The sequence below is a fragment of the Hemicordylus capensis genome, chromosome 2 (genome assembly GCF_027244095.1).
Source record: "Hemicordylus capensis ecotype Gifberg chromosome 2, rHemCap1.1.pri, whole genome shotgun sequence".
Classification (NCBI taxonomy): domain Eukaryota; kingdom Metazoa; phylum Chordata; class Lepidosauria; order Squamata; family Cordylidae; genus Hemicordylus; species Hemicordylus capensis.
The window spans coordinates 341,487-367,591 of NC_069658.1; the positions used below are offsets into that span (position 1 = coordinate 341,487).

Sequence of the window (26,105 nt, forward strand, 5' to 3'; positions counted from 1 at the left end):
CAAATTCCTTTGTTTCCCGACCTCAATGGGTATTACTAAGCACTCCACTAAAAGCACTTCCACTTCTGCAGCATTCTCTTCCAATGCTCCTCTTCTGGATATCTGTAGGGCCACATGGTCCTCCATTACTCCCTTTATCTGCCACTATAAGATTGCTTTCTTCCAATCTGATCAGGCAGCCTTTGGGCGCCGGGTACTGCAACAGGTCATCTAAATCCATCCTTCCCACTTGACAGTCAACACTTGGGCACATCCCGTCAGTCAACAGACAACCTCCATATGGGGCAGGAAGGAACAATGGACTCATCATGAAGGGTTCTTCTCCCCCCAACATATGGAGATCATTCAACCCTCCCTCGGATGTATACAGTTCTTGGGGCTGAGCCTAGAGTTCTGGATGGCCCCAGCTCCCAGGGTATTACAGTTTTGTAAGTTGGTTTATTCCTACTGTGTTCTCTTCTCTGTTCTTTGGGTGTGAATGCCATTTTGCCTTCCTCCCCGCCTGCCCCCCACCCCCATGTATGCATGACTCTTCGCCAGCAGCATCTGGTGGGCCACTGTGCAAAACAGGATGCTGGACTAGATGGGCCTCCTTGGGCCTGATCCAGCAGGGCTGTTCTTATGTTTGCATGAGTCCCGGAACTGGGGCTGGGTGCCCTCTGGTGCCAGGAAGCCAGCCTCAGTTTGAATTCAGTCATGCCTTTCAACAAACAAGTTGGATGCACAATCGGTCAGTCAATGGATGACCTCCATATGCAGAGGGAGAACCCTTCACAGTAAGTCCAATGTTCCTTCTTGACCAGGGCAGGAACTGGGGCAAGTCACAAGGGGAGCCCCAACTGCATCCAGGCAAGAGCAAATGCTGGCAGCTCGCTGCATGGGGACAGCTGTGGGAGAGGGGAGAACCAAAGCCACACTCGCCTTTTTCATGACTGGCCAGTAATAGCCATGCCAGAAGCAAAAGCAGCCTGCCTCAAGCCCATAACCGCCCGACCCATGCAGCAGCTCCCTGAGCACCCAGCCGCAAGAGCAGACCAAAGACAGACACGCCATGGATGTCTTGCTGTGTCCTCCTCCTGAAAGCCCCTTTCCTTCACTCGTGGGCAAGGGGACGCGGGCGTGAGCCGTGGATCTCCCTCCCACGGGAAAAGGCAGGGAGGGCTCCCGACAAGCCTGTAGGAGCGCGCCAGGGAGGGGCCAGTCGCCTGGCTCTCGCCCCACATGGCTCCCCTTGTGCTCCAGCCATCCCACCTATCGCTCACCCCCTGCTCTAACTCTAACCTCTAAGTTCCCTCTCAGGCGTCTGCACACTCACAAGTTTTGTGATGTCCACTCAGTTCATTTTAGTTCCCACTGAAACGGAATCAGGAAGGCCCCATTTTAACGCACTGCCTTGATACTTCCGCTCAGAACAAAACTCATTCTGCACACAGATGAAAAAGACTAGAGGAAACTCTGACCCCAACCCTATCAAAATTTAATAAGAGTTGCTACTGGAAGAGGAATCTCCTCCCTCTAACCAGCAAAGCTTTTTGTTCTTTTTTAAACACTAGATGTTGAGGCAGGTTTGCATTCGAACTACATTATCTTCTTCCTTTCAGGGCAAACTTTCCTTCTTCTCTCTGATCTCATCCTGTTAATTTCCTTGAAAAAACCTTGTCTTCTTTTATTGTCAGCTAGATCAGCAACACTGGGGGGGCAGAGGGGTGTCCTGGCTAACACTGAGAACCTGAGAGCCAAACTAGAAGGTAAGTGGGTCTCTTAGGTTTCTTGCAAAAGCGGGGGGGGGGAGCAAACTGGATTGGGACCGTGTCCCTGGGGCAGAAGGGGTGCAATCCTCTCTCCCTGTGCCGTTTCCCCAGCATCAACTGTTCCCTGACGCCGGAGGAGGGAGGGGGGATTATGGCACGGAAGGCAGAGGAATCGCACTGCTCTGAAAACCACCTTCTTCTGAAGCCGCAAGCTGTTTTAGTGCTATCAGTTTCACGGTCTGTGATCGCCTCGGATGTCTGCTGTCCTACAAATGAACTCAGAGCACTTGGGGACCTCCTCCTGGGTGCCCTGAGAAGTCACCCGGCGCGCCTTCTTCACCACGGACCGGGGCCTGCAAGGCTGCGGGGCGGGGGGGGGGGGTGCTGTGAGGCCCGTTTCCGACAGGAAGTTGTGCAAAGCAGTGTGGTCGGGGTTCAGCCCAGCCGCCTTGCAGAGCCAGGCGCAGCCTGCCGTTCTTCCTCCCCCAGTCCCCACCGCCGTTACAACTCTGCAGAGTACATGGCAGGAGGATCCACCGGCTGGGCACCCCCGAACAAGCAGCACCGGGAGCCCAAAGCTCCTCTGCAGTGCGCCGGAGGCAGCCCCGGGGCTCCGCTGGTCCAGGCAACCTGCAGTTCCGCAGTGCAGGCCACGCAGCCGCAGCAGCAGCCGCCCCCCCCCAGCCGCCCCCCCACTTCCTCTCCTCCCCGGCCCCTCCCCCGCCATGCACTCTCGCACACAGGCCAGCAAGGGCAGGAGAAGGGCGCGCACAGCTCCAGCCCCACGCCTGGCCCGGCCCACGGAAGAGACTCCCTTTACTCCAGGCGGCGGGATTCAGCATCCGGCAGCAGGCAGAAAGGCTGGCAAGGGGGCCGCGTATCCCCTGGCACCCAATGCCTGGTGAAGGCTCCCTCACTTCTGGGGCACAGCAGCAGCTGGGGCCCCAAATCCAAATCCTGGAGGATCAAGAGGGTGCCATCCCTCCCAAGAAGGGCGGGGTGGGGGGAGTCAGGACCCCACCCACCATGCCAGGCTGGGAGAGGCCCTTGTGCCAACCCCTGCAAGCCATGGACAGCCCCAGGTACCAATCTCTGCGGGGGGGAGGGGTCGAGCCCCTGATTAGCCCCCAGAGATGTGGGGTGGAAGGTTTTCCAGAAAATCCCCCCACACTCTAGTTTTCAGTGGGAAATCCTCCTTTGCAGGCCTGCAGCTGGGCCAGCTCCCAACGCCGCCTGCTGCTGCTGCCGCCTTGCGTGGGGGAAGGCAGCAACTCGGAGCCTCGCCAAAATGCCTCCCTCGGGGACATATTTTAGTGGTGCACTGGGGGCTAGTTCAGAGGGAAGGGGAGACTGGACAAAGCTGCCCCCCATCCCGGCAGCAGCCACTGCCAGGACCTTGTGCTGGTCCCCGCACAAAGCCAGCCCAGGCCGCCAGCTCTGCTGCATAACTACTACTACTACTACTACTACTACTATTTATAGACTGCTTTTCAACAAAAGTTTCCAAAGTGGTTTACATGGAGAAATAATAAATAAGATATAAAGATGGCTCCCTGTCCCCAAAGGGCTCACAATCTAAACAGAACCATGAGCTAGACACCAGCCACAGCCACTGGAGGGGTGCTGTGCGGGGGGTGGAGAGGGCCGCTTGCTCTCCCCCTGCTCAATAAACAGAATCACCACATTTAAAAGGTGCCTCTTGGCCCAGCTAGCAGGGAATAAGAACCACGAGTAACCCTGAATGGATGCTAATGCAAGATTAGCAAATTCAGCCATTTCAAGGTGGCAATTAAAGTTTTCCAGGCGATTATCCCTAGAACATGTGTAAGAAGGTACATACGTTTCACTTATTTATTGCGTATCCCAATAAAAAAAATATTTCCACATAAAGCTTTGAATGTTTCACTATAACAATTAAAGCATATCAAATGTCTTTATTGTTCCCCCTCCCCACCCCCCCACCCCAATATTTCAGTTCAGCTAACTTGGAAAGCTTTTGAGATACCGTGTGGGAAATTAATATGGTGAAGGCGGTGGTGTTTTTTGTTTTGTTTTTTTACTGTATAGATAGGTCAAACAACATGCCAAATTAGCGCACAATCTATTTAGAGCATCAAGAAAAACTGCACACTAATTTTTGGCAATTGTGGGGAGATTCGAATGGGAAATTGTTCCAGAAAGCCAACATCTCTCTCTGCTCAGAAGGCCCCAGGGAGCCGCAGCTGTGGCGGGGTGGACCAATGTTCCGACTCCCTAGGAGGCAGCTTCCTGTGCTCCATCTTTCCCCTTCCCCTGCAGGCCAAAAAGTCCCAGGAACTCAGGAAGCGGCCTCCTCCCAAGTCAGAGCCTGGGTCCATCTAGCTCAGCCTGCTCTACCCAGGCTGGCAGCAGCTTCTCCCAGGCTGCAGGCAGGAGTCTCTCTCAGCCCGATCTGGAGATGCTGCTGCCAGGGAGGGAACCTGGGACCTTCTGCAAGCCAGCAAGCCAGCCAGCCCGCCCTCTTCCCAGAGGACCCCTTTCTCTCCTCGGGGGAACCCTCTCTGGCAGTGCTCCCACACAGAGTCTGCCGTGCAAATGCAAGCCAGGGCAGGCCCCGCCGAGCACAAGGGGGCAGTTCATGCTTCTTGCTACCACCAGACCAGCTTGGGGGAAGGACGGGCTCCCAACCAGCCCCACCGTCTTCTTCCCCAGCAAAGCACCAGCCGCTCCCCGGGGAAGAGGCTGGACGCGGGCGCAGCCACTGCCCCTCACCCCCAAGGCCACTCCTCGGAATGGGGAGGGGAGGGGAGGGGGGCGCTCAGAGAGAGGCGCCGCTGCGTGTCTCCCAAACCTCCCCCTCCCCAGCACACACTTCAACCCCACACACAAGTCCTGGGGCACAGAACAAAAATATCCACCCACGACCCACATATATAAGCGGGGGGCGGGGGCGGGGGGCATGCTGAAAGCACAAGGAGACGACCGCTAGGAGGGGCTGGGCTGAGGCACCTTCCTGGAGCAGCTCTGAAGGCAGGAACGCCCCCCCCCCCGCAAGATCAGACAGTGCCCCACCTCCAAGGGGGTGCAATATCTCCCCCTTAGCCAGCCTCTGATCCACAGCCAGGGGGCGGCACAGGCCATGGCAGCCACACGCAGGCAGCAGGGCAGCTTGGCGCTGCCGGTGGAGACAAGAGGCCAACCAGGCGCAAGCCTCCCTGGGCAAAACCAGGGCTTCGCAGCTCGCTGGAAGAGCCGACTCCGGGCGGCAGGCGCAGCAGCTGTGGGCCGGGCCAATTCCACGCCAGGGAGCATGAGGAAGGGGGCTGAGATGCTGCTGCTGCTGCTGCCGCCGCCGTGCAAAGGCACTCCTGGCCACAGCTCCCTCCCGCCTCCAGCCACACACACACACAGCCCCACACTCCCCAGGAGGAAGGTCTCCACTGGACGGCCCACTTCCTGCTCTGAGCACCTTGCAGACACCAGGCGGGACCCGCTGGAAAGGCAGCCGCAGCTGGGGCCAGCCCGCCTGCTGGTGACTCTGCCCCTCAAGGCCTCTGCTCCCCCCGCCCAGCCTGTCTACATACAGTTAGGCAGCATGGGAGACCAGGTGGAGCCCCCCACCACCACCCGCCCCCCCCAGCTCCTCCTCCTCCTCCTCCTCCACCACAGTCTGACCACTTGGACTGGCAGTGCCCCTGCCCTCCCACAGGGGCAGCAGGAGGCCTGCTAGGACGGCCCACCTGCCGAGTAGGGGGCACTGCAAAGGCCTCCCAAGAGCCCCCCCCGGCACAGCTGGCGCTCCCAGCAAAGCCCTCAGCAGCCACTCTGTGGGGCAGGAAGATGACTGGGCAGGCAGCGTGGCGGCTCCTCAGCAGCTCTCCCCATGGAGGAGGGCTTCCTGCTCACGTCCGCGCTCTGCAAGAGTACGGGGGGCTGTGAAGCAGGAGGCAGGCCAGTGGCAGGACCCTCCAAGCTGCTCCAAGCAGGGCCTTGGCCACCGAAGGGAGGTCGGGACAGCCCTGCTGGGTCAGGCCCCGCAAGGAGGCCCATCCAGTCCAGCACCCCGTTTCCCCCAGGGACCCGCCAGATGCCGCCTGTGGGGAGCCCACCGGCAAGGGGGCAGGGCGCGCTCTCTCTCCTGCCGCGGAGGCTCCCCTGCCCCTGGGACTGAGATTCCAGAATGTTACTTTGGGGTGAGTTTCGCTTTGTTAGCGGAGACCGGGCTGCATGGCCCCCAGGAGCGTCCAGTCTACCACGATGAAAGCTTTTCTTTCCTAAACCGAAACTTAAGACCTCGGATCTACTGAGCCTCCTATCCAACACCAGAGAGGAAGAAAGGTACCTCACTTGCACATTTTAACTATTTTGTTTTGTTTGCCTGTAAACTGTCCTGATTTTTTAATATTTACTTCAATAAACTAGCTTTTGATTGTTTTAATCTTGATCTGGGCTAGAAACCTGTTCTGCCTCCTTGCATGCCTGCTCTGGCTTACACACTCTTTGAGAGGTTTTAAGGCATTTTGCCATAATTTGAGCCCCCCGGCTCTAGACAGGACAGGGAAGATTTGAAAGGTTGTCTGTCTCAGAGAAGACGGGTGGCAGCTCGGCCGGAGGACGTCCAGGTCAGGAGACCCTCTCCCGCTTCGCCACAGCCTTCGATGCGCTCAGCGGGGCTAGACCACCGAGTTACTGCCCCTCCCTCCAGAGGCAGTGCCTGCAGTTCTCCATCACGCACTGTGACCAGCATAATGGTTCAGCCCAGCCGGGAAAGGTGGGTGGGATCCTGACTCCCTGGGTGCTCTCAGGCTTGCACCACTGTAAACTGTGTGCCGCTGAACAGAGCCAAGAGCTGACTACTCAGCCTGCTCAGCGGTGGTGGCGCTGCCGCCGCCAGAAGCACGACTTCTTCGCCAGCACGGCATTCCCGAGTGCCCTCCAAGGCAGCTTTTGGGAGCCATTCAGAGCCCTTGGCAGTCTGGCCCACAGGAAGATGTGGCGGAACTCCCAGAGACATGCTGTGGCACGACTGCTAGGAAGATCACCGACGGGCACAGCCCGGCCATCCACCTTTCTCAACGGAGTCTGTGTCCCCGTCGGGACTGTGCGACCCGGCAAGTCTCTGAGAACTGTGCCAGCATGTCGAGGGGTCCTTGCCCAGAGCCGCCTGGGCACCTCCACCAGTGCGGCTTGTGGCCAACTTCCCAGCAGCAACAGCTTCTGAGGAACAGAAACAAACGGAGGAGCACTGTCAGGGGTCAGTCTGTCTCTCCTGCCTGCCTGGACCGAGACGAAAGCCTCCGGCCACTGCGGGTGGAATGCTTCTGGTCCTCAGCACGCCTGGACAACGGGCAGGTGTCAAAACACCCTTTCCATGGTGCGAGAGGAGTATTTTTAGAAAGGGGAGGCACTTCATCTTGAAAAGTGGCTGCCGGAAGTTCCCTGCCACTGGATGACCAGCTGGGCCCACAAGGCAAGAGACTCCTCCCCATGAGAGCAGGGGGCTCTGGGCCGGGCCCGACCCCACCAGCAGCCTGGCCGGGCTTCCCACGCAGCTGTGGGAGGGACTCCTTGCTCCTGGGAGGACAAGGCAGGGCTTGGCAAATCCCAGGCATGTGGTGCCTAAGCTGGGGTCTTGGGGGTCTCTGGGAGGAGAGCTGGTCTTGTGGCAGCAGCAAGCAGGAATGGGCTCCTTTGCTGAGCAGGCTGGCCTGCGTTTGGACGGGAGACTGACTGTGGCCAGCTCCTCTGGGAGGAGCCCCTGAAGGCTCCAAGGGCCCACCCTGGCAGCAGCATCTCCAAGTGGGGCTGAGAGAGTCCTGCCTGTGAGCTTGGAAAGGCCGCTGCCAGCCGAGAGGGACCCAGGGTCTGGCTCAGTCTCGGGCAGCTTCCCAGGTTTCTCTGAGCTACAGCTGCTTGATAAAATCTTCATTTGTTCCACGCAGCGCGCGCCCCCCCCCCCCGTTTCTTCTCTAGGTCTGCTCCTTGTAAAGGGTTTGCGGAGAAGCCCATTTCTCTGCCCCCTCCTCAGCGACAAACTAGGTTTGGTGATCTGGTCAAGTGGAGCTGGTCCCTTGATCCAAAGAAAAACTGGGGGGGAGGACGCCTAAGTTGGCCCAGCCAACCCCACCAGCAGGGCCTGAAGGGGGCAGCAGCCACCCACCCACCGCCTGCTGCCTCCAAATGTGGAAGCTCGGCTTAGCCAAGGAGGCGAATAACTGCTGATAGACTTGCCTAACCCTTTTCAAAAGCTATCTGGTGGCAGTGGATTCCATATGCTAATTATGCATTGTGCAAAGGTACTTTGGCAGTCCTGAAGCTTACAACTGGAGCCCTGAGGGCTGCAGTGAAGACAGGAGGTGAAGTGGCTCCCTCACCACACCCTTCATAGCCCCAGGAGAACAGGCAAGCTGGCGGAAGCCGGAGGTCAGGAGGTCAGCAGCAACTCTGCAGAGGCTCCAGCGAGGAGCTGCTGAGCCAAAGACACCCCTTCATGGAGACGGCGAGGAGCAAAGCGTGCGCCGGGGGGGGGGGGAGTGTGCGCCTTGTGCAACAGGAAGCCGCAGCTCTGAGTCACTGCCCAGGCGCCTGCCTTGCCTGACTCCGAAGGGCCTCTGGGGCAGCCATTGGTGCCCGGAGAAAAGGAGAACCCAGTGAGCCCCCAGAGCCCACCTGCTGCCAGGCCAGCCGCTGGCACTGCAGGGACTGGGAAAGCCTCCTGAGGGGCGATGCAGGCTGCTGCTGGGGCTGCAACTTCAGGACTTCTTCCTGAGAGCCAGAACTGGTGCTGGCGGGAGGGGAGGGGGCAGGGGACGGACCCCACTGGCTGCCTGGCACCCAGGTCTACGCGGCTGAGCAAAGAGGAGGGGTCCAAAGGAACATGGGAGGACTCAAGGCGTTGCTTGAGATGCCGCCCCCCCCCCCGCCGCTTCACAAGTCTCCAACTGCCCACCCTGACCGGCAGGGGCTCGCTGGGGTTTCGGCCCGGGAATGGCCTCTCTGGCCAAGGATGGAAGCTGGGCCGGCAGCGGGAAAAGGAGGAGGGCTCTGTGCCCTGGAGCGACAGCCCTTCTTCCCGCTGATGTCTGGAGGAAGGCCCAAGCCCACCCCTGCAGTGAAGCCTGCAGCTCCACGCCCCCCCTCCTCCTCCTCCAGAGCCCCTTAGCTGGGGTGCAGCTGCTGGTCTCTCTGGGGTGCCACTTCGGCAAACCGCCTAAGCAACCGAGCAGCACCGGGACAGGTCCTGAGGAGCCGACAGTCAGAAGTCCCCAAGAGGCAGGAAAACCGCGGCCGGCCGTGGGGGAGGCCGAGAGACCCGCCGGGCTGCCCAGGCGCCTCCCCACTCCCACCTCAGCCGCCGGGACAAGGAGGCGTCTCGGACGGGCAGGATTCTGCGAAGCACCCCAACTGCCCCGAGAGAGAGAGCGAGAGCGAGAGCGCGCCAGGGGCTCAGGCGGCTTTACAAGGGATCACGCTCAGGAAGGCAGCAGGGAAGCCCTGCCTCGGGCAGAACTTCCTGCAGGGGGGAAGGGGCGCCACTTTGCTCGGCTAGGCAGGGCAAGCGCTCACCCACACAAGCGCACCCACACGGCTCCCCCCGGACCCCTGCAGGCCGCCCAGCCCAGCCCAGCCCAGCCCAGCCTCCTCGCAGCCCTGCTTTTAATCAGGCCAGCAGCAGATTCCAGCAGAGAGAGAGAGAGAGAGCGCACTGCCGTGGAAGTATGCGCCCTCCCCTCCACCACCACCACCACCACCCCCCCCCCCCTGCGCCGCCAAGGGGTAAACAATAACTGCTACCAAATATGGAATTTGTAGCCAGCCACAGTCCAGGCCTTCAGGCCTCCTCCAGCCGGCGGACGCAGCAGAGGGCCAAGGAAGGGGGAGGCACAGGCGGCTCCCAGCAAGAAGCCTCCAGCAGCAGCAGCAGCAGCAGCAGCCGCCGCCGCCTGGGCTGCTCGAAGTTGCGCTTCATGCGGGGAAGCAACTCCTGGCCCCAGCAAGCACGGAGGAGCAAGCACGGAGCAGCCACCCCGCCTGCCACAGGCAACGTGCAGCCAGGTCCAGACACCTGCAGCGCTCCAGAGCAGACTGAGCCCCTTTGGCGGGCCAGAGGCTCCCCCCCCCGTCCCACCAGAGGTCTCGTTCCCTGGAGGGCTCCCCCACCCTAACTGCAGGCCAAGCCCCTTCCTGGAAGGCTCAGAGCAGCCCCCTGCCCCACACTTCCCATGCCCCACCGGGCCTGCCTGCCTGCCTGCCTGCCTGGCTCACAGCCCCACAGACCCCGCCTGCTCTGGCCCAGCACGCCAGCCCAGGCAGACAGGATGGCCCCGGCCCTCAGCCAGGCGGGCCCCCACCGAGCAGCCGCCGCGGCGAGGCGAGGCGTGCCGGTGGCACAAGGCTCCGCTCCTTCCCAGCAGAGGCCCGAGCCGGGCAGGGCGGCCGGCTGCAGCCCCCCCCCCCTCCTCCCCCCCCCGCCGGGGCTGCCTTGTGCTGCGGGGCTCGGGAGGGAGGCTGAGCCCGGGAGGGAGGCTGAGCCCGGGAGGGAGGCTGAGCCCGGGAGGGAGGCGGCTCCAGCGGGGCCGAGCAAGGCCAGCTTGGGAAGCGCGTCTCCCGCTCTGCCTGTCAGAAGACGAAGAAGACGAGGACAGGCGGGGGGGGGCCGGGACTCGAACGCGAGACCGGCCAAGGGGACCGAGGGACCACCCGGCGGCCGCGCGTGCCTCCCTCCCGAGCAGCCGCATCTCGCTGCGAGGCCGCCGCCCACCGGCAGCCCCCTTGGGACGCAGCCCCACAGCTGGCCGGGGTGGCACAGCCGGCGGGCCGCCTCCTGCTCCTCCAGCTGGCCCCCTCGCGCAGGGAGCCAGCCCGCCCGGCCCGGGGCCGCCCCAGCAGCAGCCAAGGCGCCTGAGAGCCGGGCGGGCGGCGGGGGCACCCTCAGCCCGCCCTCCCGCGGCCAGCGCCAAGACCGGGCAGCCTCCAGGCTCCAGCCCGGGGCGGCCGCGAGCACCCTGGAGAGACAGGCAGGCAGGGACCCGCCCCGCCCCGGGGGACTCCCAAGCGCGGCCCGGCCCGGCCCGGCCCGCTTCCTGCCGGAGGCTCGGCGCTCTGCAGGCGGGCCGGGGACACACGCACACACACGCACACGCACCCGGGCGGGGCCGCGGGAGGCCAGCGGGGCCCGGGGCGCCAGGGCCGCCTCCGCGCCCGGGAGCAGCCGCAGCCCAGGAGGAGCCCCGGCCCCGCCGAGGCGCAGTGGCGGGAGGAGGTGGCTGCGCCGCGCCCGCAGCCGGGGTGGGGGGAGAGCGGGGGACTCCCTCCCCCAGGCAGGGACGGGGGACACCGACCCCACCCCCGCGGGGCCCCCCAGCGCCGGGCTCCCTACCTGGGGGACTGGCGGCGGCGGCGGCGGCGAGGAGGAGGCGCGCGACTCTGCTGCTCGGGGGGGGGGGCGCGAGGGGGAGGGGCCTCCTTCCCGCCCACTGCCGGCCCCGCCCCCTCTCCCAGTGCGCATGCCCGGCTCCAGGCGGAAGCCGTCGCCGGCCTGGCCCTCTGGGGGCGGGGCAGCAGTTCCGCTCCGCCCCTCCGCTCCCCCGCCGGCGCTGTTGCCGCGCCAGACCGAGGAGCGCGGACTAGTCGTCCGACAGATGCGAGGCTTCCAGGCAGCGGCGGAGGAGCCCCTCGGCCGAGCGCCTCCAGGCGGGGGGGGCGCGGCCCGGGTCGGGATGAAGAAGCGCCCCCGCCGGCCGCCGCCTCCGGCCTGTCCGCCGCAGGGCCAGCGGGAAGCTCGCGCTGCTGCCGAAACCCTTGCGACTCGCGGGGGCGGCGGTGCACAGCCTGGCATAGTTCTCTGACCTTTATTGCATTTATATCCCGCTCTTCCTCCAAGCAGCCCAGATGATGATGATGATGCGCACGCACACTCGCCCCCCCCGCGAGCAGCAGCAGCAGCAGCACTCGGGACCACACACACACACACCCCGCGCCGCTCCCCTTCCCCCCCCCCCCGCAGGCGGTGTGCAGCCTCCTGCTTTCCCTCTCGGGCCACCACCCAGCAGAAGAACCTGAAGTGTCCGGCGGGACTTTGCCCCCCCAGCTGCCGCCCGCCACTGCAGGCACCGCTCACTCACCCCCCCGCCCTGCTCCCGCCAAATCCTCCCTCCGGTTTCTAACTCGTACACATATGAGCCATTGGGGGGGAACAGACACCCCCCCACCCTCCTCTCTAACTGGAAACCTACCGGTGCGACGCGCAACCAAGGGGCTGAGCTCAGCAGGGAGAGCGGCGCCTGCGATACATGCAGAACATCCCCGCTTCAATCCCTGGCGGCAGCGGCGGCAGCAGCAGCAGCATCTCCAGGAGGGGCTGGGAGAGACCCCCCCCATCCGGACCCCTGCGGGAGAGCTGCTGCTGCTGCTGCTGCCAGTCAGTGCTGGATGGTGACGGCCCAAGGGTCTGACAGGTCATCGGCAGCTTCCTGTGCCCTCTTCCTCCTGGCAGAGCCCATCTGCTTTGCATGGTGAGGGGGGCTCCCCCCAGGGGGCTCAGTCCCTGGCTCGGGCCCTCCAAGTAGGGCAGGGGAAGGAGCTGGGAAGGCCCGGCCAGCGGGCTGATAAGGCGCTTTCTTTGCTAGGTGCCTCCTGGTGGCACAGCACACCCACCCCCCCACCCCCTCGAGAAGTGGCAGCACCCTGTGGATGGAACAGCCTCCCCGGGGAGGTTCGCCTGGCTTCATCACTCTGCTCTTTTAGGGGGGGGCTTTTCAGATCAGCCCTGCTGCCACGGGGCCATGTGGCATCTCTGAAGGGTGCTTTGGCCCTTGTGACCCCGCAGCCTATGCTGACAGCAGGGTGCCCTTGTTTTGAATGGAAGCGCTGAGATCATACAGGGCTAGGAGGACGTCGTACATCTGCCCTTTAAAAGTTGCTGTTTTTTCGGGGTTCTCAGTTTCTCTTTCGAGACGGCTGCTCGCCCTGCTGTTTCCGTTTTGAAAGCGACTTGCCTGAACGGAAGCATTTTGCTGCTGTTGAGTGGCTAGCATGGAAAGCACCCAGGTACAGACCCTTTTGTTCACTCAGGCCTTTAAAATTTAAAATGTTGATTTTTAAAATTGATTTCAAAAACAGATTTTTAAAAAGTTTTAAAATTGTTTCATATTGTGTGTGTGTGTTGTAATTTAATGTGTTACGACTACTTGGTGTCTTAATGCTTGTGTTATGAGCCGCCCAGAGAACCAGTTGTGAGCGACCTGTCACCCGGTGCTGGAGAACCCGTATTTCCAGTGCTGTAGGGGGGCCAGAGGGAGCGACTTCGTCTCCTCTTTCCGAAGGGCGAAATCCCACGCAAGCCACGAAGCGGGCGGTAGGGAGGGAATCCGGCCTGCAGCCCTGCGGGGGCCAGGCCGGGCGAGGGGCGACTCAGGCGCCGCCGCCGCCGCTGCCCCTGCGGAGCCCACCCGGTCCCGGCCAGGTCTCAGGGCTGCTGCGGAGGCCGAGCGAGCAGCCCGTGGGACTGCCCCGCCCTGACGCAGGAGGCCACGCCCCACCTGCCGCGGCAGAGGGGATTTCCCGGGTCGAGCGACAGGCGTCGAAGCCAACGGGGCGTCTCCCTGGGCCGCTACGCCAGTCAGGGAGCTGGAGAGGCGGGTCCACGTCGTTTCCGGGGTTCAGCTACGTCAGCTTTGCTGTGTTGGAAGTTCGGGCGGGCGGCGGCGGCACAACAGGGGGCGGCGAAGGCGGGGGCGCGGTGAGAGCCCGGGCCCCGCGCGCCGGCAGCGGGGGAGCAGCGCGGAATCCCGGGCGGAGGCTGAGCGAGGCGGGGCAGCCGGGAGGGGGGCAGCCAGCGGCGTCCGGGCTGGGGCGGGGCGGGGCGATCCAGCCGCTCCAGCCCCGCCTGCCGCTGCCGGGCAACTGGGGGGGCTCGCGAAGCCCAGAGGACCACCGCAAGGCGGGTGCGGCCGAGCCTCCACGTTCAGCGGCACTATACCCCTGAGGATGCAGGGCCCGGTTGGGGCGACGGCGGCCGCCAGGACGTGGGGTTGGCCGGGACGGGGCTCTTGGGCGCACCCCAGACCCTGGAGGGCAGCGGGCAGCCGGCTGGGAGGGGGCAGCAGCAGGAGAGAGAGCCCGCCCCCCCCCCCGCTTGCCCGTGGGCTCCCCAGAGGCATCTGGTGGGGCCCTTTGTGGAACAGGGTGCGGGACTGTGGAGGCCTCCTTGCTTGGAGGGGGGCTGCCGTCCCCTGAGTCAGGCCCTCGGTCCATCTCGCTCAGTCTTGTCTGCACAGACCGGCAGCGGCTTCTCCCAGGTTGCAGCAGGCAGGAGTCTCTCCGCTCAGCCCTCTCTTGGCGAAGCTGCCGCCAGGGAGGGAACCGGGAACCTCCTGCTGCTCTTCCCAGAGCGGCGGCTCCATCCCCTGAGGCGGGTCTCTTGCGGTGCTGCTCACCCTTCTGGTCTCCCCTGCAGGTGCAAGCAGCCGGCCTCGATCTCCTAGGCAGGAGGACAGCCAGCCTTGTCTCTTCGCAGAGGGGTGACGCTGCTCTCCCTCCCTCTGGCCAGCAGATGCTCTGCCCCGAGGAGATGACCGCCCTGGCAGAAGAGGAGGACCTGCTGGACTTCCTCCTGGATGAGACCCCAGCAGCAGGAGCAGCAGATCATCTCCTGGGCAAGGGGGACTCCCTGCTGGAGGACTGGGGCCTTCTGGGGCCTTCTCAGGTGAGTGCCCTTCTGGGGCAGGGGATGGAGAGCTGCCGCTGCCCCCCCCCGCGTGTGGCACTGGCAACCTCCCTCCCTCCCTCCCTCTCTCTTTCTCTCTGGCCCTTGCAGGTCTTGGGGGAGGAGGAGGTGGAGCAGTTCCTCGCCTGTCTCCTGAGCCCCTTTGTGGACGAGGCCAGTCACTGGCTGAGCCCCTCCCCGCCTCCCAGCAGCCTTTCCGAGGGGGGGCAGGGCTCCGCCTGCAGCCCCCCCAGCAGCTGGGACACAGCCTCCCCTGGCAGCCCACCCCCTGCTGGGAGCGTCCAGTCGGATCACAACTACTCCTCCTCCTCCTTGCATCATCGAGAGCAGCAGCCCGAAGGCCCCCCCGTGGTGCTGGAGAGAGCACCCTCCCAGGAGATGGGCGAGGGGGACGTGGCCATTGACCTGGGTGAGTGCTGGGCTCTTGCGGGGGGGGGGAGGCACGGGATGGGGCTGGTGCCCTGGATCAGGCCGGGCGGAGCTTCTGCCAGCAAGGCCGGTAGGTGGTGGGTTCTCTGGGGGTGCCTCCTCTGCGGGACAGGGCTTGTTTGGGTCAGGGCAGGAGGGACTCACTCATGGCAGAGGTGCAACAGCAGTCTTTTTTTCTTTGCCGCATGTGGCACCGCTGACGTGCTGGAGTGATTGGAGCCTTTGCCGCGACATGGCTCCTTTTTTTATAGGAACAGAGGAAGCTGCCTTCTACTGAGTCAGGCCTTTGGTCCATCTAGCTCAGTATTGTCTACACAGATTGGCAGCAGCTTCTCCAAGGCTGCAGGCAGGGGTCTCTCTCAGGTGTATCTTGGAAATGCCGCCTGGGAGGGAACTTTGAACCTTCTGCAAGCATGCAGATGCTTTTCCCAGAGTGACCTCATTCCCTCAGGGGAATATCTTACAGTGCTCACACGTGTAGTCTCCCATTCAAATGCAAACCAGGGCAGAACCTGCTTAGCAAAGGGGACAATTTATGCTTGCTATCACAAGACCATCTCTCCTCCTTTCCTGCCTGTGCTGGAGGCAGGGTGGATAAAAACCAATAGTTGTTTAGGGTTTTTTAAACTTAATTTTAATTTAATTTTTTCTTAAAACAATGTGGAAAAAACCAAACACCTAGATAAAACATATCACCATGAATAGTAATTATAATTTCTCCCTATATTTCCCCCCTATATTCTGTAAACATACTGCCCACAGCCTTTGGATGGGGCGGTCTAGAAATGTAAATAGATAGATAGATAGATTATAAGTATATGGAGTTGAGAGATGACAGCCCTGATCAAGTCTAGATAAGACCTGATGTCTTATTCTGCGTGGTTTCCACGCACACAGTCAAGCCCTTTCCTTCCTTCCTTCCTTCCTTCCTCTCTCTCTCTCAAAGTGCAAAGACAATGAATAGAGGATTGTGGGGGATGGAGTTCTGAGCAAGGAGGAAGAGTCTGGATATAAATGCAAGGAACGGGGAGGGGAATAGAAAGTGAAACCAAAAGTGAACAGAGCCTATTCATGCAGTCCTGAGGAAACATCTTCTGAGTACATTGCAGGGCTAAGTGAAGCCAGTTCAAGAAATAGGTTTGCTGGTGAAGTTTTCAAAGAAGGGCATGCCAGTGCATCAGTGGAAGTCGCTTAAACATTTTTATTTATTTATTTATTTATTTATTTAAAATATTTATACCCCACCCCTCCAGTGCAATACTGCTTGGGGTGGCTTACAACAATAACATAGATGCAGATACAATAATTTTAAAAAAAGTCAGATTAAAAACAATTATTAGGTTCAAATTAAAACTAAAAATTATAAAAAGCTAAAGAACCTACCAGATATTTACTTACACTTCAGTTTCTGTACTGCCTTTCATAACAACTTTTCCCAAGGCGGTTTACAAAAATTAAAATATAACACTCCACACAAATCACATTAAAATCAGTTAAAACAATAACACCAAAAACAACCACCATAAAAGGAGCTGAAGAACCTGGCAGCCCCTAACGGGTAAAAGCCTGAACAAATAAAAAGGTCTTCAGTTTTTTAAAAGCAGCCACACTTTTACATCCCAAGCAGTGATGCTTTTAAAAGCAGATCACAGGTGGGTTTGGAGACCACTGACGTGGTAATCCAGCTTTTAACCACAGTACCCTTGTCTGAAGGTGTAGAGAGAATTTTTCTTCATTTGATTCTAAATTAAGAAATTTGAGAGCTGAGGAAGCAGGAAAGCTTGTCTGTCTTTTTTAGACTATGAATAAACAGTTCAACAGAGGTGAAGAAGAAGGCTGAGTGAAATGGCCTGCCCAATATTTTTAAGTTTTTCATTTTGTCTTGGCTGCAATTGCCGACTGAAGTTCATATTTTTTTTAAAAACTTCACACTTATAACTGACTTCGTTAACCATTCAAAAATACATGTCTGTTCTTACCGGAGCTCCCACGGCGGTGTCTTCTGGGGCTGATGGAGCTCTGGGGCCAGGCTGCCACCCAGGAGGATCACTTCATGGAGGAGCGGTCTGTCAGCGGCTCCTAGTCGGAGGGCTGTGGGCCACCTCCAGCCTCCAAGGCAGGATGCCTCCGAGTACCAGTTGCAGGGGAGGGACAGCAGCAGGAGGGAGGGCCGGCCCCTCTCCACTCCTGCCTGTGGGCTCCCCAGAGGCGGCATCTGGTGGGCCACTGTGCGAAACAGGATATGCTGGACTAGGTGGGCCTTCTTGGGTTGGATCCAGCAGGGCTGTTCTGATGTTCTTAGGAAGCAATGACCCGGCAGCCCGAGCGAGGCACTAGCGGCTAGGGGTGTGTGCACGGAGCCCGTATTCCAACGCGGGCGCGGCTTTAAGGACGGGGGAGGGTGCACTCTGCAGATATAGTCCCGCGGGGCGGCACTGTACCTCCCTGCCGCCCCATGGCTTCTGAGACCGGAAGTGCCCTGTGGGCGTGCACATGTCACATGCAGGACATGCATGCGTCCCCTGCAACGTGCGCATGGCACTTCCGGTCGTGGAAGCCATGGGGCGGCAGGAATTAACGCTGCCTCCCCACGGGACTATTTATCTGCAGAGTGCTGGAGGGGGAGGCATGGGGGGGGAGTGCACCCTCCCCGGTGCTTAAAGCAACCCCCACCCCACCATCGGCTTGAAGGGAGCTTGATCCATGCGCATCCCTACCAGAGGCCATGGGAGACACAGACAGCCGGGAGGCTCCTGGGAAGGGAGACCCGGCACAAGGACGGAGGAGGAGGAGACTCCGCGAGGTGCCTCCAGCTTGGAGGGAGGGGGGCATGCTGCAGCTGGAGATGTGCCTCGTCAAGGGGGGCAATGAAGGGCAGATGGAGTCGTTGCGCAGCTTGTGAAGGAGTGTCTAGAAAGGGAGGTGGCAGGGCCCGCGGGAGAGGGGGCATGCCCAGACCTCTTGCCTGCGGGCGCCCCAGAGGTGGCATCTGGTGGGCCACTGTGGGAAACAGGAGGCTGGTCTGGATGGGGCCTCCTTGGGCCTGATCCGGCAGGGCTCTCCTGATGTTCTTCTGATGAGAGGAGGAGCAAGAAAGAGTCGCAAGCCTCCCAGGAGGAGGCTGATGAGGAACCCCCTCCTCTGGCCTTCTGAGGCCTGACTCTCCTTGCAGCCGGGGCAGACCCGGTCGGACCCTCGTTTCATGGAAATCGTTTTGTTGGTGGCTTGTTGAAGAAAAGGATCCAACAGGGGTGTAGCTATAATTGAGCAGATGGGTCCGAAGAACCCGGGCCCACCCGCTGCACCCCTCCCTCCTTTCTTCATTACCTCCCTCACTCCGAGGGGCTGCCAGGGAGGGGGGCGGGCATGAGCCCCCTCTGCCCCAGCCCTGCCCCCACAACCCAGAGGAAGCCAGCCCCTTAGGACCGTTTAAACGCCTGGCGGCAGCTCTCCTCACACCTCCTGCTCCCCCTCCTCAAAATATCCTCCAGAGAGCCAGGACTGGTTAGAACTGGAGCTGGTTTACCTCCGAATGATTTCACAGCCCTGTTTCTGCTTTGGGACTAAATGAAATGATGAACTCCTCATCCCACTTTTGGATGAAAATTCCTCTGAAAACACTGAAAGCAGCACTTCAGAATAAATATAATCTCTTACGTTTTGAAGAATTTCTGTGAAATAAAGTCATACTTCTAGATAACATAACAGATAAATTTTACATACACTGCCCTGCCACTGAAATTTGCTGAATGCACAACTTTTTACACTAATTCTGAATATCATCATCATACTTTGTCTATTACTGCTGCACAAGTTTATAAAGCAGAAAAATAATAACTAAATAAGATAGTTTCCTGACCCAAAAGGGCTCACAATCTAAAAATAAGGCAGACACCAGCAACAGCCCCTGGAGGGATGCTGTGCTGGGGCCGGATAGGGCCAGTTGCTCTTTCCCTGCTAAATGTAAGAGGTTTGTTTTCAACAGATTTTTAATACTCAGTAATCAGATCAATAATTCCAAAATGCTGTTGTACCCAAGAGAAGCAGAAGATCTTTCTCAGAGTCAAATTTACTGTAATTCACACTTTCTATGTATGGTCATTATTCCATAAAATGAATGTTTGAAGTTGAATCCTATACATTTCAAACTGTTCTTTGAAATGGGGACAGGGGACCCTCTTACTTGATACTTATCATTCTACGTAACCCGCTTTGAGAACAGTTGGAAAGTGGTGTCGATGCCTTCACGGCAGTAGTCTTGGGCCCCTTGTGGGGGGGGGACTGGAGATGGGCTGGGCGTGGGGGGCCCTTCCCGCTCCAGCGGCTCTTTTTCCCTCTTCCAGAGATGTGGGGCGAGATAGCAACCCCCGAGGATTCCAGCTCCAGCCTCCCTGTCACAGTTTCCATTGAACAGCCCTTGCCAGGATTGGACCTGCAGGTACTGGGTGTGGCCTCCCCCCCCCTCAGCAAGGGTGGGGCGTCTTGGTTTGCCCCTCACTCCCCCTCCTGCAGAGAAGCCCAGCCTCTTCTCTCAGCCTGGTCTCTTGGGGGGGCTTTTTCAGTTGGATTTCCCTCCGCTGATCCTGACCGAGGAGGAGAAGCAGCTGTTGGAGAAAGAGGGCCTCTCCATGCCCTCCCACCTGCCCCTCACCAAGGTAGGTGCCATGGGCAGCAGACTGCCTCTCCCCCACCCACCCCCCACCCCCCGGAGTTGCGTTCTGGTAAGCGGGGGGGGGGGCAGGAGGGAGGCGCCCTCTGGATTCCAGCTCCTGAGACTCCGCCATGGGGCAGGGAGGGCTGCCCCTCCACCTCCCCCCTGGGGGGGCCCTGGCCAGCCACCATGGGGCCTGGGCCCGGATGCTCCGGGGAAGTGGAAGGGGGAGGAGCCAAGAAACCCGCCCCGGACTCAGCCAGCCCCTCCTCCCACCTGAGGCGGCTTCTGGGGGGCCTCCCGGGATCTCTCCCCCGCCCCAGTCAGGATGGGAGCCGAGATTAGTGGGCTTGGAAGAGACAAGCCCGTTCTGGCTGCTGCCGCCCTGGGGATGGACCGTTCTGCTGGGCTGCCGGCCGAGTTGGCCCTGAAGGGCAGGGGGGCTCTTGGGCTGGGCTCTGGCATGGAAGCCGGTGGTGCTGCCCCGCCAGGAAGGACTCACCCCCCCCCCGGGGTCTGTGTGCCGCAGGCGGAGGAGAGGGTCCTGAAGAGGGTCCGGCGGAAGATCCGCAACAAGCAGTCGGCCCAGGACAGTCGCCGCCGGAAGAAGGTCTACGTGGACAGCCTGGAGAGCAGGCAAGGCCAGGGGGCTGGGCGGGGGTGGGGGGAGGCTGCTCCCCTTCTCAGCGCCTGCTGCTTCCCTGCCTGGGCGGGGGGCAGCAGCCTCCCCCGGCCTCCTGACTCACCAGGGATTGCTCGGGGAGCGGGGCGGGGCTGCTTTCCGTGACCGCTTGCAAGCCCCTCTGTGCCCTGGGCCCCAGGCCTGACTCCTCCCCTCTCTTCTGCCCCGCACTGCAGGGTGGTCGCCTGCACAGCCCAGAACCAGCAGCTCCAGAAGACGGTGCAGCTGTTGCAGACGCAGAATCTGTGAGTTGTGTGTGTGTGTGGGGGGGGTCTTGCAGGTTGCCAGGGGCTGCCTCCCCCCTCAGTGCGCTGTGTTTCGCAGCAAGCTATGAGATGCTCATCTGCAGACTGGGAGAAGTGGGGCCAAGCTGGGGCCGGGCCCAGGCTCTGTGGGGCCTGTGTGTCTCCTGCCAGCCCTGAGCTCCCCAGCGGGTGCTGAGCCTCAGGTGACGCTGCCTGCACGGAGAGGGGGCTGGGGGGCTGCCCCCTGCTGACCGGCACTTCTGCTTGGCTGCAGGTCGCTGCTGGAGCAGCTGCGGAGGTTGCAGGCACGGGTCCAGCAGGCGTCCACCAAGACCACCACAGCCGGCACCTGCGCCATGGTGAGCGCGCTCCCCCCCCCCCGGCAGCCCCCTGGCCGATGAGTAGCTGCCCCTCCCTCCCTCCCCCTCCACTGGGGGGTGGGGGGCTACTTCCATGTGCTCGTGGAGGGTCTGCGGGGCCCCCTCCCGTGGCGCTTCCTGGCCGGGCTGAGCCCCATCTCGCCTCTCCCCAGGTGCTGCTCCTGTCCTTCTGCCTGCTCCTCTCGCCCAGCTTCTCTCCCTTTGCCAGCCAGGAGCAGCAGCGAGAGCTCCAGGGAGGTAAGTCTCCCCAGACCCGGCGCGCTGAGGGGGCCTCGGAGGGAGCCTCGGGATGCCAGGCGGGCAGAGAGGCCCCCTCCCCGCTTCCCTGGGCTCTGGAGCCAAGATCGCAGCCGCCGCCGAGCAGAGCCACCTGGGAGGCTGGCCACGGGCCACGTTCTCTGGCCCGGCATCTGCTTGCCCACCGCTGGAGCCTCCTGGGCCAGATCCGGCCGAGGAGTTCCTGGCGGCGGAGCCTGCAGCCTCTGCGCGGTTGCAGACGGGCTTGGGCAGAGAGAAGAGAGAAGAGCCGCCTGCCTCTTGGCTCCGAAGCCAGCCCCGCTTTGTTGGCTTCCGTGGGGCTTACTCAGCCAGCCTGCCTCGGAGCGCAGCCTCGCTCGCCCTCCTCCTCGGCTCAGGAGCCCCCAGCCGCTCTTCCCCCGGTGGGGCTGCTGCGGAGTGCGATGGCCCAGCCGGGCTCCAGACACGGGAGCTCTGCTCGCCAGCCAGACAAAACCCGCTGACGTCTTGAGCGGTGTTGGTGCAAACTCCGCCGCCCGGGCAAGAGACCCCAAGAGGTGCTGGGGGAGGGCACTGTGATCTCTCTGGGGCGATGGGCCAGTCCTGTTATGGGCTCACCCCTCCGCTGCTGGGCTGAACCACTGGACAGCCAGTGAAGCGCTCCATGGAGGGCTCTGCGTGCACACGCGCACCCCCCCCCCCCGGTGCCGAGTTCAAGAAATACATAATGCTCAAGAGAAATGGAAACGGAGCTCCTCGGGGGGGGGGGGCGGCTTCCAGAGCAGTGCTGCCATAACTCGATTTCTCTAAGTGGCCTTTCCTGGGGGTGGGAGGTTTGCCGCCTGGGGCAGCGAGCAGACCCATTGGGAAGCCAAAAGCACTGGAAACGGGCCGTGTGGACTCGTTTCAGGCGGAGTACAGCCGAAGAGGGCAAAGCTGGCCCTCCCTCTCGACTGAGCCCAAAGGAATGGAAATTGGCCCCTGCAGGGAGGATGGAGGGGAGCCTCGGCTTGGGGGCTGGGGAGACCCCCCTCCCTCCCTCGCCCTCATGCCCTCGTTTCTTTGCAGTCCTCTCCCGGAAGCTGCGCCAGTTCCCCAGCGACAGCGGTGGCCGGCCCGTGGCTGAAGGCTTCCGGCTTGCAGACAGGGGGCCCCTGCGGCAGCTCCTGGAGAAGGCCGTGTCCCGCGAAGGCCTGCCGCCCGCAGGGAGCCTCAACCAGTCTCTGCAGGGCCCCCAGCGCCCCCCTGAGGCCCAGCCTGCCTCTGGCCCCGCCAGGAGCAGCAACTCCTCCTCGGATCCCTCCGCGCTGCCCACGGGGCTTCCCCCTGCAGAGCACTGGCCCCCAGCGCGGGACGTGGCTCTCCCGCCTGCCTCTCCTGTGGCCCAGCAGAAGCCGAGCTGGGGGGGCCCCACCACAAGCGTGGTCATTCCGCCGCGCCACTCCGATGAGATGTGAAGCCGTTGGGCCCGGCAAGCTGCAGGGCCCCCTTCCCTCTTTCCTCCCTCCTCTTCCTCCCCCTTTCCTCCTCTTCCTCCCCCTCTTCCTCCTCTTCCTCCCCCTTTCCTCCTCCCTCCCTCCCCCTTCCCTCCTCCCTCCCTCCTCTTCCTCCCTTCCTCCCCCTTCCCTCCTCTTCCTCCCCCTTCCCTCCTCTTCCTCCCCCTTCCCTCCTCTTCCTCCCCCTTCCCTCCTCTTCCTCCCCCTTCCCTCCTCTTCCTCCCCCTTCCCTCCTCTTCCTCCCCCTTCCAGCTTCAGGCAGGGCAGCACAAGGAGGGGAACCAGCAGCTTTCCCTGGGGTGGTGGGAGCCCCGCACCTGGGCAGGCCCCCCCCCCCCAGCATGCAGCCCAGTGAGCTGTGGCAGGGCCCGTCTCTGGCCCACTGCACGCAGGTGCCAGGGGGCAGCAGAGGGGCCTGCCAGACCCTGGAGTGTCCTTGTCCATTGGGGCTCGTGGCCCTCTTCCTCCCCACCTCTCGGGGCCTCTTGCTGTGTGTCTCTGCCTCTGCTTGACAACTGGCAAACCACAGTTGCGGTGCCCACCAGACTAGGGCAGAAAGGAAAGGACTCCTGCTCTGCTCTGCAGAGGGTCCCTGCGCCCCAGAGCAGATCTCCCTCCCCCTGCCACGGAGATCCTTGGCGCAGACCCTCTGGCTCCTGCACACTCCTGAGTCCCAGCCCCATCCGCATGCACCCCGCGAGCGTCTTATTTCATTGCCTAGACCCTTCTTGTATGTTCAGGAGCTTCGAGATGTCCCTGAACATCCTGATGTTGGTGCCCAGGAGGCAGGGTCTCCTTTCTCTTCCCCTGGGAGAAGAGTTGGTGCCTCTGGCCCTGCTGGCCAGGGAACAGAGGCTGCTCTCCTAGAGATGGGGGCAGAAAAGGAAGTGGGGGGTGGGGGTGGGTGGGGGTGCTGGTTAAGAACATAAGGACAGCCCTGCTGGATCAGGCCCATCCAGCCCAGCATCCTGTTTCCCACAGAGGCCCACCAGATGCCTCCAAGAAGCCCACTGGCAAGAGGGGAGGGCATGCCGTGCCTCCTGCTGCTGCTCCCCTGCAGCTGGGATGGAGAGGCATCTTGCTTCTGAGACTGGAGGGGGCCCACAGCCACCAGACTAGTAGCCATTGACTTAAAAACAGTTTTATTCAAAGCAGTAGGTTTTTGGAAAATTTAGTACAAAGAAAATATCAGCCGTATAAGTATAAAGGAACAAATAAAATGGGAGTATTTAGTCTAACCTGCACCGAATACTGTATCTTAACCTGGTGTCCTCCTGAGGAGTTCTCTTACAATCAGCTTCTGCAGCGAGCCTGGCTTTCTCCCTTCCTCAACCCCAGGCCTTGCTTTTTCTCTCCCCTACTGGTGGAGTCAATTCCAGCCTGTTCCTTCAACTGCTTTGAGGGTGATTCAGGTCTCAAGAGTTCTCAGCTCTGTTTTCAGCAGCTCTTCTCAACTCACCTGGCTCTCCAAGACTACCTCAACTGCCCAAATCCATCCCTTTTTTGTACATGTGACTCCACCCACTTTTTTTGGAGGGGGGCGGATTCTCAAATCTGAACTAACAAAAACCAAACTAGTTTAACAAAAACTTTGAACTGTTGACCTTAGAACACGAGCTGTTAGAACACACAGTGGGGTTTTAGAACATAAGCAACAATTCATAATGTTAAAAATCCACAAAATGGAATATTAACCTTAATCCTTCACACGGGGAAAGGGTCCCCGAGGAATTCCAGACAAAGCAATAGTTACAGGATCTGGCTGCTGTGGCTCATGGCTTGGTGGCCTCTCTGCTGGGCTCCTGCTGCAAAGAGCTTTCTTGCCACAGGGCTGCCTCTGAAGAGTATGCAGAACTCTGAAGATCTGGTGGGGCGCGGCACCCCCTCTCCGAGCATCTCCCTGCTTGCTGGGATGTGCCTGGGCACCCCCACTTGGCACCCCAGTCTTGCCTTTGAGGGTGCAACAGGGAGTTGAGCCTGGTCTCCAAAGCAGCATCTCCCGATCCCCTGGAGAAGCCCTATGACTTCCACCGTCTAAGGCGGGGCCCTTGGAAGGAGGGCCTTTCCCCTGGAACTCCTTCCTGAAGAAGTCTGGGCTGGCCAGTTCCCTGCCCTGGTTGGAACCTTCCCTCGGAGTCTGGCCCTGAAATAGAGGACTGCCTGCTGCTTGGCGTTGATTCGGTGTCTGTTGGCTGTATTGCACTTGCTTGCGTCTGTTTTGTGCTTGTAAACTGCTTTGGGGGGCCATAATTTTTGGCTCAGAAGTGGAATGTGAATGTCGATAATAAAGAGCTAGCATGAATTGTGGGAAGGGCCTCCTGAGTTCTTCTAGTCCATCCCACCTCCCGCTCCGTGCTGTAAGCTCCTACAGGCTCCCTGGCGAATGGACACCCATCCTCTGGTTGCCCTCTCCAGCTTCAGTCTAGGATTTGTGCAAGAGGACCTGGTAGCATTCCACCCAGCACTTCCCTCCAGAGTAATATGGAGCCATTGATGAGCACCCACTGGCCTTGAGCACCCTCGGCAACTCACCTAGCCTGCCTCGTACTCTCTTGCTTTCCGAAATCTTCCCATCTCGCGGGCACGCTTTTTCTCCCTTAGGCTTTCAAGCCATGGGATCCTACCTAGTTTTTCTCTCCACTATTTAAAGTCAGTGGCTGGGGAAATGACTCAAAGTAGTCCAATTGGAATGCCTACTTTGTTCTTTTAATTGAGTAATTTCCCTCCGGTCAACCAGTTTTCTTGCAATCCAGGGTGTTCCTGTGGTTTCCCCTCCCCTTGATACTGTGAATTCCAAGATGGCTGCTCCCCCCCCCACTTTCACTTCATCAGCCCATCCTCCCCTCTTGGTGAAGGGACCAAGTCGAGGGCAGCCAATCCCTTGTCTTCCACTGGACCATCTGGGGTACAGTAGGACCCTGCCCCACTATTGCTCTTTAGATCTTTTATCAGAGCAGTTTCGGGGGGTGAGCAAGCTTTTCTAATCAACAACATCTAGCCTTTCCCCCCTTTAAACTAACTAACCTGAGGTGGGGAGACTTTGAGGGGCTGGTTTCTCTTTAAGGGATAAGTCCTAGTCTGTGTGTTGTTTGCCAGGGCTAGCAGATGCCTGTGTTTTAGTTTGTCCCTGCCTGGAGAGAGTGGAGTCAGCTAGGGCTGGAGGAGGCCCCACATTCCTTGGACCCACATCCTCTACATAAGAGGTGAAGGCCCAAGAGCACAGCCAACAGGGTTAGCAAACAGGATGTTGGAGTTTTGGAGAAGTTAGGTGGGAAGTGTGTGAGGGAGCCTGGAACAAGCCCCTATGATCACAAGGAGCCCGGTGGAGAAGAGAAGGTCAGTACAAATCCCTCCCTCATATTCCTGAGAAAGGCTGTTTGGACAGTTAAATAGCTGACCATTACAGCTGAGACCTATCCTTCAAATAAACTATCTCTAAATACTGTAAATCAGGGTTTCTTAACCTTGGGCCCTCAGATGTTGGACTACAACTCCCATCATCCCCAGACATGGCCTTTGTGGCTGAGG

At 60.5% G+C, this 26,105-nt stretch overlaps 2 protein-coding genes across 2 annotated transcripts in view; one reads left to right on the forward strand and one right to left on the reverse strand.

The window, feature by feature from the left end:
- The window catches only part of TLN1 (talin 1), a 78,572-nt gene extending 67,389 nt beyond the window's left edge, over nucleotides 1-11,183 (reverse strand). The window contains exon 1 of the mRNA XM_053289778.1: nucleotides 11,110-11,183. The gene's annotated coding sequence lies outside the window, so the exon portion shown is untranslated. The remainder of the gene's footprint in view (nucleotides 1-11,109) is intronic.
- A 1,239-nt stretch (nucleotides 11,184-12,422) lies between these two features.
- CREB3 (cAMP responsive element binding protein 3) lies at nucleotides 12,423-24,884 on the forward strand. The gene is made up of 11 exons (XM_053302921.1): nucleotides 12,423-12,444; nucleotides 12,947-13,470; nucleotides 14,188-14,436; nucleotides 14,548-14,866; nucleotides 19,230-19,324; nucleotides 19,449-19,541; nucleotides 20,067-20,173; nucleotides 20,396-20,464; nucleotides 20,739-20,823; nucleotides 20,997-21,081; nucleotides 22,150-24,884. Exons 1-11 carry the CDS (start codon nucleotides 12,423-12,425, stop codon nucleotides 22,536-22,538), a joined length of 2,037 nt encoding a protein of 678 aa, XP_053158896.1. The 3' UTR covers nucleotides 22,539-24,884.
- Nucleotides 24,885-26,105: the final 1,221 nt, after the last annotated feature.

Bases quoted from the DNA above. Each gene is read 5' to 3' on its own strand.
- CREB3 (XM_053302921.1), top strand. From the start codon at position 12,423: ATGGAACAGCCTCCCCGGGGAG. The intron at 13,471-14,187 runs GTGAGAGCCCGG...TCTCCCCTGCAG, and splicing joins GCGGCGAAGGCGGGGGCGCG to GTGCAAGCAGCCGGCCTCGA. The intron at 14,437-14,547 runs GTGAGTGCCCTT...TGGCCCTTGCAG, and splicing joins GCCTTCTGGGGCCTTCTCAG to GTCTTGGGGGAGGAGGAGGT.